Source organism: Vombatus ursinus, unplaced genomic scaffold, assembly GCF_900497805.2.
Source record: "Vombatus ursinus unplaced genomic scaffold, bare-nosed wombat genome assembly UNPS02012122.1, whole genome shotgun sequence".
Taxonomy (NCBI): Eukaryota; Metazoa; Chordata; class Mammalia; order Diprotodontia; family Vombatidae; genus Vombatus; species Vombatus ursinus.
The window spans coordinates 385,733-400,263 of record NW_020951900.1 but is presented as its reverse complement, the minus strand read 5'-3'; the positions used below and the strand labels follow the sequence as shown (position 1 = coordinate 400,263).

At 36.8% G+C, this 14,531-nt stretch overlaps 1 protein-coding gene across 6 annotated transcripts in view; it reads right to left on the bottom strand.

The window, feature by feature from the left end:
* Positions 1-14,531, bottom strand: part of ATXN2 (ataxin 2) — a 114,188-nt gene that overhangs the window by 8,686 nt on the left and 90,971 nt on the right. For 4 of the 6 annotated variants that reach the window (XM_027857375.1, XM_027857373.1, XM_027857372.1 and 1 more), the window contains 3 exons: positions 8,508-8,692; positions 7,822-7,954; positions 2,628-2,681 (listed from right to left, as the gene is read on the bottom strand). In XM_027857375.1, coding sequence (XP_027713176.1) covers positions 2,628-2,681; positions 7,822-7,954; positions 8,508-8,692 — 372 coding nt within the window. The remainder of the gene's footprint in view (positions 1-2,627; positions 2,682-7,821; positions 7,955-8,507; positions 8,693-14,531) is intronic. The other 2 variants (XM_027857370.1, XM_027857371.1) reach the window with 1 other exon arrangement.

The following is a 14,531-nucleotide window of genomic DNA, read 5'->3' as shown; positions in this document are numbered from 1 at the left end:
ACAAAGGGTCAGGCCTTAGGGAAATCTATGATCCTATAACAAATACAAAGAAAGATTATTTTTACTGACTAGAGGGTAAAAAACGTTGCTTTCTATAATTTAAAACCCAGTTTTTTAGTACATTCTAGAACCTTATATTATTTCTATGAATTACCACTGGGGCTTCGGGGTTGGGAGAAGGAAATTGGGGGGGGGAAGGGGAGGCTACATAAATTAATAGCAACTTAAGGGATTAGGAAAGGGAATTTTTCTTTTAAAAAGAGAAACAAAAACTTTAAGAATTCTATTACCTTTTTAATTAGGAAAATGGACTATGAGACAATATTTGAAAAACATCATAGTAAAAATATATTTCATTTCTAAATTATGACCAATTAATGCAGAGACAGAAATGGGAGGAAAGGACAGTAAATGATACTAGGAGTAAGTGTGAGACATATATGGGGAAAAGAGGCATGAAGAGAGAATAAGAGAAAGTAACAGTGGGTGGAAGAAGAGGTGGAGCAGATTCTGAAGTAACTATTAGTCAAATTTAAAGTCATTTACTCTAGCTAGTCAATGAAAAACTACAAATGACCTTTGGTATTCTGACTAGTCCTTCAGCAGTTAAACATCATTGAAAGCTCATTTTATCAAATATTCAGTTAGCTCGAATGGGAATTCCATAGCAGCTTCCGGGGAGGACAGAGATCAAAGGTCCTTTCCAGCTCTAATGTTTCACATCTATGGACATGCAAAGCAGCACTACCTCATATGGTGATTAGTTAGAGAAGGAAAAAAGGTCAGGGCTAGGTCAGAGATCCACCACCCACGTCAGCGAGGGGATGGGCATTCTTAAATATAAATACCAAGAGCCCTCTGGAGTAAACCATCCAATTTACCACTGACAAGTAATAAAACAGCTTACAAATTAAAAAAAGTCACCATCATGACCTTATTCAGTTAAGTTTCATAATTATAAGACTGTGTTTTGTTTTAAAAGTAGTTTTGCCATCTTGACCTTGGATGCACAAGCTGGGAGAGATCTCCCAATACAGCACAGATTTGAAAAACAAAACCCAAATGTTTCAAATTAATGCTGAAGAAAAAGGGGAAGAGAAAAGATGTTGGAAACTATTTACAAAGTGAATGAAAGGTAACTAGAACAAACCATTAACAAAATGGCTTGACATTAGGGGGAAAATAAAAAATGAAGTCACAAAGGACATTAGAATTAGCAACTCAACTGTTAGTACCTAAGACAGTCTCCCCTTTACAAGGGGGAAATTCTGCTGAATCAAACAATTATACTTCAGGTATTGATGATTAAAGACTGTGACCTTTCAGCTACTTACCAGAAAACTTCTTCCAAGACTACTGCCAGAGACAGTAAGATGGTGAGGATAACTACCATGGAGACCTCAATTTAAATAATAAAGAACTGACAATGCCTTTCACATACTGTAAACATATACATACAGTTTCCCTTTAAGAGTATATATATATATACAGCAAGACTCCATTTTAAAGAGTATCTATTACAGGATTAAACTTGTTAAAATGTCCATATACCAAATCAAAATATGCACATACTAAGTTCTATTTTAGCAACATAATTTTTGGATACCAAGTCATATTACACTTTAGGAAAATACACACTCTAAATAAAAAAAAAATTTGTTAAAAAGAGTATGATATTCAATAGGTTTGTAGAGTACTTTTATTTGTCATTTCAAAGGTTCCAAATACAAAGAAAAGTATCTATTAGACATTTCACACAAAGTAAAAAAGTGTTAATAAAATAATATACAAATATTTCTAAGCAATTTCCTGTCCTTTTTCCTATCCAAGTATTACTCTAATGTGTCTTTAAAGAGTAACAGAAGTTGCTCTAGAGATGCAGATGAAGCATCGCTAAGCAGGTTCTTGAAAGCCCAAATCCATCACTTTGCCAGACACAAATATTTGGCTTTTCAATTGGAAAATTATACGTTTGGGGGTTTGGAGGCTTGGCGTCCTCTTTACGACACAAAAAAGCTTCTAGGAAATTTCTTCCCACTTCATTCCAAGCTGTCTCAGGACGTATCTATTCTTCCCTCCACCTATATGTTTAAAACCATCAACTTACTACCTTTCATTTATATAAAATATAGCATATCTTAGCGAAAGAAAGATGTAAAGGTTTTCTGCTTTGAGAAAGTTATTCACTTAAAAATTTTTCTAACCAGGAGACTTCCAAGGAAAATTTAAACAGAGAAAAAAAAAAAAATTCCAGGTTGAATCCTAAGGTCCCCAAACAGTAGCTCCTTTTAAAGGACACAATTAGCTTACCCTGATACAATATAAAAGAACTGCTTTTATATTTTTTTACTGCATTTGAAATCTTGGAACAAGAAACTATTCAACATTTCTGATGACTGTGAATATCTTTGCTTGGTATACATAAATTAGTGTCTTAAATAATTTTTCCAATTAACTCCAGCTTTTATAAACTGGGTATCATGACTTTTTTTTAGATTTTGCTTTAAGAATGTTAATGAATGCCTTTGTCTGGTACAAGATTATTCAACAAGTCTACTCCTCTAACATATAATCTTTAAAATGTGTTTTCCTGTACAATCAAAATTAATATAAAAAACCCAACTCACTGGCAAAGTAGAAAGAAGGGCCTGTCTCCTTGCTGTATGGTAATTTGGGACATGCTGAATTTGGAAAATAGAAAGGTAAATTAGCCTTTTTAGGTGTGCACTTTCCTAATGTTCTGGAAAGGATGACATTCAATCACTTTCTTCAAGATTGCTTTCATGCAGAATTTTTCTTTATTTTATTACTGACATTCAGCGCTTTAAAATATTATCACTAAATTAACTAAAATTATATGGCACTGCCCCAACAGTCACTTTTCTTCTGTACTGGGGTGGGTCCAGGTCCACATGCTGACTTGCTAATTGAAAGGAATAAAATTAATATGTAACAAAAGACCACTTAACAACTTTGATGCAAATCTTGAACCAAAGTAAGATATTTACCTATGAATTCACATAAGTTAACTCAAATGACATCTGTAACAAACATTCAACTTTTACAGAAACTATAACTTTAAGAAAGGAAGTTTACAGGTATCATTCAGTGAACACTTAATAATAACTATTATCAACATCAATAATACAAAAAATATACAAGAATCCAGATTTTCCAGTGGCTAAATATAAGAGAGCATATTTCACCATGAGACAGAACAACAGACAAACTGGACTGGAGGACCAGACAAAGGGAGAGAGATCACTCCTAAGAAGGGGGTGAAGTAGCTCTAGCCTTTATAATTTTATCCCTAGCACCCAAGACAGGGCCTGGCCCAGGGGAGGTGCTTCATAACCTGAGTGATATATAGCCATTTACACACATTCAAAGATCAGCAATTATTGAATTTATGGTTCCATCTAATCTGACAATATCCACGCATACATTTGCAACATTTTTAGTTGAACAGTACTGTTAATGAACCACTTAAAGTTAATGTGAGTGATGGAAAAATGAAGGACAAAAAAGGAACACTAAGTGTTCAGATGAGCATTCTATAGATATGTTAGAAATTTTAATTAACTAAACAATATTCAATAACATTTAAAATTCTTTAGACTGTCTTGTTAAGATGTTACATTTTAAATATAACATTGCTGTGTAAAGGAAAGATGAGTTATGTAATTACACCTTGCTTCAAAGCGCTTTGTTAATTTAAAATAACCAAAATGTGAACATATTTCTTCATACTTGGGTCTTAATACTTTAATAAATAGTAGAGGACCCCATGAAAATGGCACATGACCAATGAAATGTGCAGCACATTATTGTGAAGAAAATAGCTACTGCCCAGATTTCACTTTGCATTGCGGGAACCCAAAGGAAAAGCCCAATGACAAGAATACGGAATCTCCAAATCCTCATTCCAAACAGAACTAAGCCCAATATTTTCAAATTACTAAAAGTATTGGAGACACAGTTGTTACCTGCTGTTAAAGAGGGGAAAAAACATAATACCAAGTTTATTCCACATTTCACAAGTCTTGTTTTTTGTAATACCTCCTCTATTTTACCCAAGTCTGAGTGAGACACTTCATGGCCTACTGAATGCTGCTTTCAAAATACAGGTATTCACCATACTGACCCTAATACTACTAATACTACTGACACCATACTGTTGTAATGAACAAAAATCAAGTCAGCAGTAAGGGAATACATTCAATTTTTTTTTAAAGGCCATAGTTAACACCATGTGACTGGAATATTGTTATCTTGGGGAACAAAGGGAGGCAGAGGTTGAGAGAGGAAGTAGGAAACTACATACTTTTTAACATGCAAAAATACCCACCAAAAATGTTAAGACACCACCACTGAACATTTTAAACTAAGCATTGTAACCACTTGAAAGGCTGATGAAATGTATTTAAGTTGCAAGAAAGTGATTTTGAAAAACCTTTGAAGAATTCTAGCTTTTACAGATATGCACTTTATCTCTTGTTCACAATAGCAATGGATAAGTAACTTAACACTGAATCCCCGCCTGGAGATAATGAATGAGACTGACTACCTCTGCCCATTTTACTTTTCAAGGCAAGAACAATGAAATCGTGAATTACAACTAGAGCCCTTCAAAGTGCCACGGACAAAAATGTAGCGGTTTGATTAAGGCTGTTTAAAGAGAGGTGACAGGTCAAGTCAATCAAGCCTCCGCTTATCATACTAAGATATGGCAGGGAAAACAAACGCCAGAATTAGAAGGACTTCATGAGTCTACATCTCTCCATTATTTAAAATAATAAAACATTTACTAAGTCAGTTGACTGAAAGCTTAGGAGCCTGTTTATCCAACAATCTGACACCGAGAAAGTATGTGATGAAAATTAAAGAACACTTGGGCAATAGTGCCTATAATTTTCACCTACACAATATTAACTATGACTGAAAATAAGTAGTAAGCCTCAATGGCAAGGTGATCTTTTAAAAGCAAAGAAGGTTTAAAATTCTGGGAAAATTAAGCTCTATAAAAATTCACAATCAGATCTCAATCAGGGTTTATATATTACAAGATATACTGTTGGAAACCTGTAAAGCCAATGAGAAAGCCAAGTGATAATGTGAGAAGCATCTGAAAAATGTCTAATCACTTATAACAGATATTGTTAATAGCATGGCATCTATAGTCTAATACTCAATGATCATAGTACAATTATCCCAAAGAAGATGGAGCCATCTAGCAAAAGTATGGCAGTTAAAGCTTGTAAAATGACAAATCCATTGATACAAATGTACAACCCACTTTAAAACAAATCCTGAAGACTGATTTTTATCAGGATCAGAATGGAAGCTAAAGGAAACAGTACAGAAAACCTTCATTCCTCTTGCAATCCAAAGTTCACTCAACATGCAAGGCAACAATATGGTATACACAAACTGCATCAGAAGCACTGCTTTTAGAATAGAGTCTGCATGGTTTGACTTAAATACCTTTGTATTGAGAATAAGAACCCAAAAAAAAGCAGAGTTGCTTTAGGTTTTATGCCATGAGATCTTAAAGTCAATCTGGTTGAGAAATGGATTCAATTAAAAATTATAGAGCCTGCACCGGACCTGGAGTCAGGAGGAATGGGAGTTCAAATCTAGCTTAAGAAATTACTATCTGTGTGGCCCTGGGCAAGTCACTTTACCGCAACTGCCTCCCCATCTTCCCCCCACCAATAATAGTTGTCATTACAGAGCCTGAACAACATTCATCAGCTTTGTAAGAAATAGGATTTGTAAATGGTTAAAGTGGACGATGATTCAGTAAACTGTTTTCTAATTCAGATCTTTTCATAAAAATCCTGTTAGAGAAGCCCTAGAAATTGTCTATGTCTACGCTTCTTATATTTTTCTATTGACAATGAAAAGAAGGTAAGATTCCTCACATGAAACAAAAAGTTGCCTGAAGTTCCATAAACTTTATAGTTAAAATGATACTTGAACAGAATCATTGGAAGTTGAATCAATGACTCTGTTCTACTATTAGGTTAAGTCAAACAAAAGCACCAAAACAGGACATTATCATTATTTTTTTTGTATAGCAAATTTCCTTTCCTAACACTTTTTCCTTTGGACTAGAAATCAAAACCAATTTTGTTGGCTTAAGTACTACTAAAAACCTGGGTTTCAAACACTGTGCCAGCAGAGTACAAATTCTAAAAGGTCTTACAATGGTTTGGGGTTCAAGTAGAGCCAGTGGAAAGTCAGTGTCTATCATCTAAGGACAAGCCCAACTACATTAAAGAAGGCTCATCACCAGAGGATTGGCAAATAAATCATATATTTTCTGGCCATGATAATTCAAGGTGGATTACTAAGGTACTGAGAGGTTGATATCTTTATTGGCTTAGGAAAGAATCCACATAAGAGAGACCTTTGAAGCACTGATTTTTTAAAAAATCTGTAATCAAGTATATTCTTACACAGGAATGACTATATTTCACTATAATGTGGCTGCCTACTTTCAAAGAAGTGCTAATGTATTAATGAGATCCTGGATATTTGGTAAATCCAATTACAATATACATAGCCAAATAGAAATTTTACTTCAAATATTATTTGTTAATAGTTTGCATTAATTTCAAAAGGAGAAAGTTGCTGGGTTGGCTTAAACAAAGGCTTATCAAAACAACAAAATTAGATTAAGATTGCTCCTTTTAAACACTATGATACACTTGATAAGATTAGACACTTTAGATTGTGCAATAGTTTATGCTAATGTATACTCATGGCATGTGTTCAGATTTAATTTATTAAGATTATGTTTCAAGATAATGCCTCCCAAAACGACAGTCTCAAAATATACAGAAAACCCCAACCTTTTGACGCTATTCATATCTGATGCAGTATCCTGACATTATGTCAACAGTATCAAAAGCTACCAGTGACATCTGCAATTTTTTGAAAAATTAAATAATCAGTTATAAACTTTCTATGACAACATCAGTATAACTAAGCTTCCTCAATCCCTATGTGTATTAACTAAATTCAATGTACAAACTACGACCACTTTTTCTAGTTTCCCCCTCCAGCAGGATTCTTTAGCTTCATTTTGGTTGTAGGTCATTTTTTGTGGTTCTGATTTTTTTCACTACATTATTTCACAGAAGTCTTTTCAGTATTTTGTATTGTTTCAGTATTTGGCTTTCACCTGTCAATCTTACTTGTTTGTACATCACAGTACCCAATTATGTTAATGTACAAATCTGATTTAGTCTTTTCCATAATGCTGGACATTTATCTTTCAAAATAGAGATGAGCATATTTATTCCATTTCCTTCTATCTTTTTCATAGGTTTTAAAAATGTTTAAGTCCCATTAGAATTCAACGAGATATATAGCACAGAATAGGGGTCTACATTTGGAGATTCACCTCAATAGTATTTCACGGTAAGTCACTTTTAAGCATGCCTTAATTCGAAAATCAAAAGATGAAGATGGTGATAACGATAACACTTTAACTTACACAGCACCTTTTAAAATAACATACATACTACATTATATATGTTGTCATGTCTCTACTTAACATCCTAAGGAAAAGGGAGTGAGAAGTATCATTACCAGCACCTTACAGATGAAAATACAGAGAAATTAGGTGATTTGTCTAGAGTGATAAAGCAAACCAGGTAGGTGAATTATATCCATTTTTCTACAGTTTATTAATCCTTAATGTTCTGGGATACCAGATAATTGTTAAAAATCACAGTTATTTTCAAAGCTTTAAAGAGATTAAAAATCATCTCATACAATTTACAACGACATGAACATGAAAACGTTTCCTACCATACATCGCATGTGTCTGCTCATGAGCACCATACTGAGTTGCTGAAGAGGATACTAAACCAGGCTGGGCATGGGCTGGCGGTGCCATCATTCTGGTATTGCCCTGTATTACAGGGCTATAGACATGAGGATGCTGTGTTCAAACAAAACATATAAAAAACGCATAAAATGTCAAAATAGAGTGACTTAGATGTCAAGAGTCTTCACTCCGCAGCTTTTCATAAACTATCATTTCAGAAGGAGACTTCACTTAATAGGGAAGGGAATAAACATTCATACAGCGCTATTAAACAAATGAAAAAACTCGTTCTCCCTAAGCCTTTTAAATGGATCGTTGCTATTGAGTAAAAAAGCAAGAAAAAATTTACTAACTTTTTATATGATAAAGATGAGAGTCTAGCAAAAACACTCTTCAGAAGCTATACTGTACAATAAATTAAGCATTTAAAAGCATCAAGTTTCACACACACACAAAATTACAAAAGAAAACTAAAGTTCTCTTTTCTAGTCTAAGTGGTCATTTTATCTGGGGTAAGGAATAGCAGGGAGCAGAAGGAAATCTTCGCTATCAAACTGTACAAGATAAAAGCAGCCATCACCAGAAACAAGAACCTATCAAGTGATATTTATGACTCAAATGCAAAGACAGAAGGAAAATGAAAACGGTTAAGGAGGGACAGACTCACCTGAGACTGATAATGTGGCACATGCTGAACAAGAGGCTGATTAGGAAACTGCTGAGGGCTATAGGCCACGTACTGTGCTGAGTATGCTGGCGGTGTGGCCACAATGGGAGGGCCTGCAGCTGAGGCAGGATGCATCAAGGTGTTCTGGGGGTGCTGATCTTGCCGCTGTTGTGGCATATTTGGTACTATAAAAGATAGAAACTGACATTAGGAAATCACTTTCTCATAAGCCCAAAGACATAAAAGGTGAAGATGTAGAGTGGGGATAGGAGAAGATCGGTTTTGTCTGGTGTGGCATTTTTTGCTGGTTTTTTCCCCCGTTATTATGTTATTTGTTATGTTCCATTTTTTGTTTCACTTTATAAGGAAATAAAATCGGAAAAAGATTCAAGCAATTATTTTCTTATTGTGTACATGCGCACGCACAGGCGCACATGCGCACACACACACAGAGTTTGCTCTTTAGAGGTAGTAGGTGGTACACTGGATAGCACAGTGGACCTGGAATCAGAAAGATGAGTTCAAATCCCACTTCAGACAGTTAGTAATTCTGCGACTGTGATAATCACTTAACCTCAGTCTACCTCAGTCTCCTCATCTGTAAAATGGGGATCATAATACCTAAATCACAGAATAGTTGTGAGGATCAAATGAAATATTTGTAAAGAGCTTAGCACAGCTGCCCAGAACATAGTGTGCTTGCTCTCTCCCATATGTTCTTAAATTAGATATATTTAAAAGTATGGTTTATTAAGACGATGTTTACAAAGTCCTATACCAATGTTTTCTTGTGGCATGGAGATAACTGTTGCAGATCTAACAACAGACTGTCTGCTGTTATGAGGAACACTTTATTGAATTAATCAGAAGCTCACCACCAACAGGCGTGGCCCTCTTGGTGATGGATTATTTGCCCAAGATGATCTACAAATTAAAAATGTACTAACTGAATTTTAAATGGCTTTAGTTTTATCACCAATGGAGATAAAATGTTAAACTCTGAGGAACGCCTACATTTTTCCTATGTTATGAGAGACAAGAAATAGGAAAACACAAAACTATCAAAATTACCACTAAAGCAGAACAAGGTTTACATAGCCTTTGAATACAGTACCTGCACAATACATCCAGCAGATACAGAAAAAAAGAAATTTATTATCAGAAAAGGATCTAAGGGGAAGAAATGGAAGAGAAGGGAAAAAGAAAGAAAAGAAAACACCAATACTCTATCCATTACATGATTAAACCAAGCTCTGTCTCATCAAAGCATTCCTGTCTGTCTGCCTCTGATGCTTTATTTTTTAAATGTAAGACCCCAGAAAACCCACGGATTGTCCAGACTGATACCTTCTCTACCCTTTCTAATGTTCATTTCTTGATTTTGCATATTTACAAATGTAGACTGTCCCTCCCTTTATTCATGCTACAGAAGCCAGAAGAACCAAACCAGGGAGAAGCCAGGAGGAGAGGCCCACGAGTCTCGTCAGCAACATTCAGGAGGCAGACCTTGAGCAGAATCCAAGCTGCCTGTACAGCTCCAAAGCCTAAAGTGAGGAAGTCCATCTTCTGCAATAACTGCAACTGCTTTTCCAACACTGTGTACTATGTTTCTTCAATTTAGTCAAATGAAGCCTAAGTGCTATTATCTTTTACTTTATTATTTACTTTTACAATGAATTAACTGATGAATGCCTTGTTGCTTCTCTTCTATAGTTAAATTCTCAGAAACAGGTTATTGTATCTAAGCTATATATTAAGGAATATTAGACAAAAACCATACTGTGATTCAGATGGAGTAGTTGATGCGAAGAAATAGCTTATGAATCTTTAAAGAATTTGATATTCAGTTGAAAAAGCCAACCTCAACCACATTTGTGCCCTTTACATTCCTGGATACTCCAAGACTCTTAAACTACTACTGGTTTTGGAGGTGTGTTTTCTAATTTTTGCTAACTTCTCCAATGGCATGACCACTGTGGTTTGTATCCCATGTGAGCACAGTGTGCATCAAATTTTTTTCTTCCTTATTCTTAAAGATAGCAGCTTTGATAAAAATAGCTCTTCCTGAAATGTTTTTTTCTACTTTGGAAGAGTGACTGATTTTTCAATACCACCAAAAAGCAAGTCTGGGCTATGAGATATACACCCAATTAAAGGAATGGATATTTATCCATTAGATTTGTTTGATGTTATTTTTGTTATCACTAATGTTGTCCAGGAACAAACTAAGTTTTGACCACTCACTATATGAGAATTCAACTATTTACAACTACATTCTGCACACGCTAGATAAACTAAGGAGAAAAAAGACACATGATTCTAGATGGACCATTTGATGAGTAGCCCACTTGATTAGACCAGCAGTCTATAATTCTTTGGCAGGTACAACAGTTAAAGAGTAATCTGGGCAGACTTGAACTAGAAAAGGACAGTAGGTTAGACTGCAGCTGAGAAATTCTGAAGGTAGGATTTTTTTTTCTTAAAGGCCATCAGGGTTAAGTGACTTTCCAGAGTCACACAGCTAGTTAAGTGCCTGAGACCAGATTTGGACTCAGGTCCTCCTGACTGCATATCTGGCACTCAATCCACTATGTCATCGAGCTGCCCCCAGAATGCAAATGAGGAATCCTGAAGCAAAGTGCTTTCAGTGTCCCAAGCTGCTTGTGACTCCTAAGCCCATCTTCTGATTCTTTGAAAGGCAGGACCCCCTACATTCCCCCCCGTATGAGGTAGCAGGCTACAGAGGAGAGAGAGCAGGAGCTCCGCTTCAGGAAGAGTTTGTTCTAAGGGGCCTGGCAGTGAGGGAGGGTAAGTCCCTTGACTTCTTTGTGACCCAGGGAACACTACAAGGAGCCAAAGAATGAAAGAGAGAGTTTCCTCCCTGGGAGCTTCCTATACCAAATGGAATTAACAGGATCAGACTCCTTTCCATTCTCCACTCTGAAAAAACTGCCCCGTGATGCACAATGATCTCAAAAAAAATAAAAATCACAGGTGAGTGGCGGGAGAACAGATCGTGCAGGGCTGAAGGGTTCCAGAGCACCCACCGTCTAAGAGCCCTGTCAGGGAAGCAGGTCATGGAACAGAAGCAAAGAGATATACAGGTGGCCTGTCCATTCAAATGTAAGCTCCTTGACAGCAGGGATTCTCTTCTGCCTCTTTTTTGAATCCCCAGGGCTGAGGGTGCTTAATAAATGTTTGGAGATCGATTGTTCATAATAGAGCTAGTAAGATGCAGAGCTGAAATTCAAAAAAGGTTTTGTGATTCTGAAGCCCATACTGCCTTTCTACATATAAAAGAAAATATATATGTAAGTATGTATGAAAAAAAAAATGGCTTACTCTTGCAGAGAACAATGACTAAGCCCAATGTTAACCTTATAATGATTTTTTCCCCGAAGAGGAAACTCTTTTGTACGTGGATCAAAGGAAACAGTACAACATATCATTTTTCTCCAATTTCTGACTATGATTAGATGAGCTTTGATTCTTTTTTCAACACATTCACACCCTGAGTCACAAATGCCCTGTCCTCTGGCATCACACTTCTTTTACTCACTGAATAGAAAATAGGTAATTAAGTATAACTTTACAAAACATTTTCCAAAATGGTTTTTAGAAATTGTACTAAGAACTGAAAGTCTAAGCAGCAAAACATGAATCATTTCATTAAAATATAAGCAATAAATGATCTTATTTTGTGGTTTTGTATCCACAACATCCAGTATGATGTCTCAATAAGTAGGCACTTAAGAACTGTTGAAATGAAACGTTTTCTTTACCTTCTTTAAAATATATTCACAAGGTAAAAGCAGTGACTTGCTTGAGCTTTCCCCCAAACCCCCTCCAAATACCTGTAAAAAATGGCTCTAAACAAATTTTAAAGCAGCAGAACCCACGAAAAGACAGTGAAACAAATTTCCAGTCAAAGACAACCTGGATATATGATTGGAAAGGTCTACTGCACCAGGCTGGGAGAGGAGCAGAGTTCAGCGTGGGCATGCAGACAAAACAGGCCTCAGCGAACCTGGAGCAGGCCTCAGAGGACTGAATCATGGGCAGCTGTGGTGGTTTCCAGACTTCTCAACTCACAAACACCAAAGACAACTTACAAGGTCAGTAAGGAAAAGTCTGTGACCACGGTGAGAGAGAAGCTGGGTCCCAGCCCCAGTTCCAGCGCAGCCCCGAGGCAGCAGCTGCTTCCTGAGCTCGGCCCACAGACAGAGGGGCAATTGAGTGGCTGATCAGAGGGAGATTACAGGAATCTCTTTGCTGTTGTTGAGGTAGGATTCTTTTGCTTTGCTTAGATCTGAGTCACACTTCTAGGTGGCGGTCCTGGGGAGAGGAGGAGCACTGGTATGGTGGAGCTTATAGTGGCGGTGGAGAGGGACTCCTCCTCAGAGTTCCAAGAGTGTTTGTGGTCACTCACAGACCAGAGCACAGACTAGGAAAGGAGTAAACACCTCGTCCTTGATCGGACCACCTTGGAAGAACTGAAAATTTACAGGTCCTTAAAAGTATCTCTGAAAATAGCTGCACAAAACCCTCGAAACTTGGGACAGTACATTCTCCACACTGGAAGCAGACCCTTACCTTAACAAAGAGTTTATGACTCAATTGGCTGGGATCATGAGCAAACTTCGCAAAAAAAGCCATACCACAGAATCTTTCTTCGGTGACAAAAAAGATCACAGAAGAAGACAGCAAAGTCAAAGCTCCTACATCCAAAGCCTCAAAGAAAAATATGAATCAGTCCCAGGCTATGGAAGAGCTCAAAAAGGATTTTGAGAAGCAAGTAAGAGAAGCAGAGGAAAAATTGGAAGAGAAATGAGAGTGATACAAGAAAATCATGAAAAACAAGTCAACAGCTTGCTAAAGGACACCTAAAAAAAACCACTAAAGAAAATAACACCTTAAAAAATAGCCTAACCCTTGGGGCACCTAGGTGGCGCAGTGAATAGAGCACCAGCCCTGAAGTCAGGAGGACCTGAGTTCAAATCCGGCCTCAGACCAAACACTTGACACTTACTAGCTGTGTGACCCTGGGCAAGCCACTTAACCCCAACTGCCCAAATGGCAAAAGAGGTCCAAAAAGCCAATGAGGAGAAGAATGCCTTAAAAAGAAGAATTGGCCAAACGGAAAAGGAAGTCCAAAAGCTAACTGAAGAAAATACTTCCTTAAAAATTAGAATGGAGGGGCAGCTAGGTGGCACAGTGGATAGAGTACTGGCCCTGGATTCAGGAAGACCTGAGTTCAAATCTGGCCTCAGACACATAACACTTACTAGCTGTATGACTCTGGGCAAGCCACTTAACCCCATTGCCTAGCTGGAAAAAAAAAAAGAAAAAGAAAAAAGAAAATAAATAAAAAAAAATCAGAATGAAGTAAATGAAAGCTAGTTACTTTATGAGAAATCAAGACATTGTAAAACAAAACCAAAAGAATGAAAAAAATAGAAAAGAATGTGAAATATCTCATTAGAAAAACAACTGACCTGGAAAATAGATCCAGGAAAGATAATTTAAAAATTACTGGACTATCTGAAAGGCATGATCAAAAAAAGAGCCTAGGGGCAGCTAGGTGGCATAGTGGATAGAGTTCTGGCCTTGGAGTCAGGAGGACCTGAGTTCAAATCTGACCTCAGACACTTGACATTCACTAGCTGTGTGACCCTTGGCAAGTCACTTAACCCCAACTGCCTCACCAAAAAAAAAAAAAAAAAAAAAAAAAGAAGAGCCTAGACATCATCTTTCAAGAAATCATCAAGGAAAACTGCCCTGATATTCTAGAACCAGAGGGCAAAATAGAAACTGAAAGAATTCACCCATCACCTCCTGAAAGAGATCCCTAAAGGAAAACTCCTAGGAATATGGTAGCCAAGTTCCCAGGTCAAGGAGAAAATATTGCAAGCAGCCAGCAAGAAACAAGTCAAGTATTGTGGAAACACAATCAGGATAACATAAGATTTAGCAGCTTCTACATTAAGGGATTGGAGGGCTTAGAATAGAATATTCTGGAGGGCA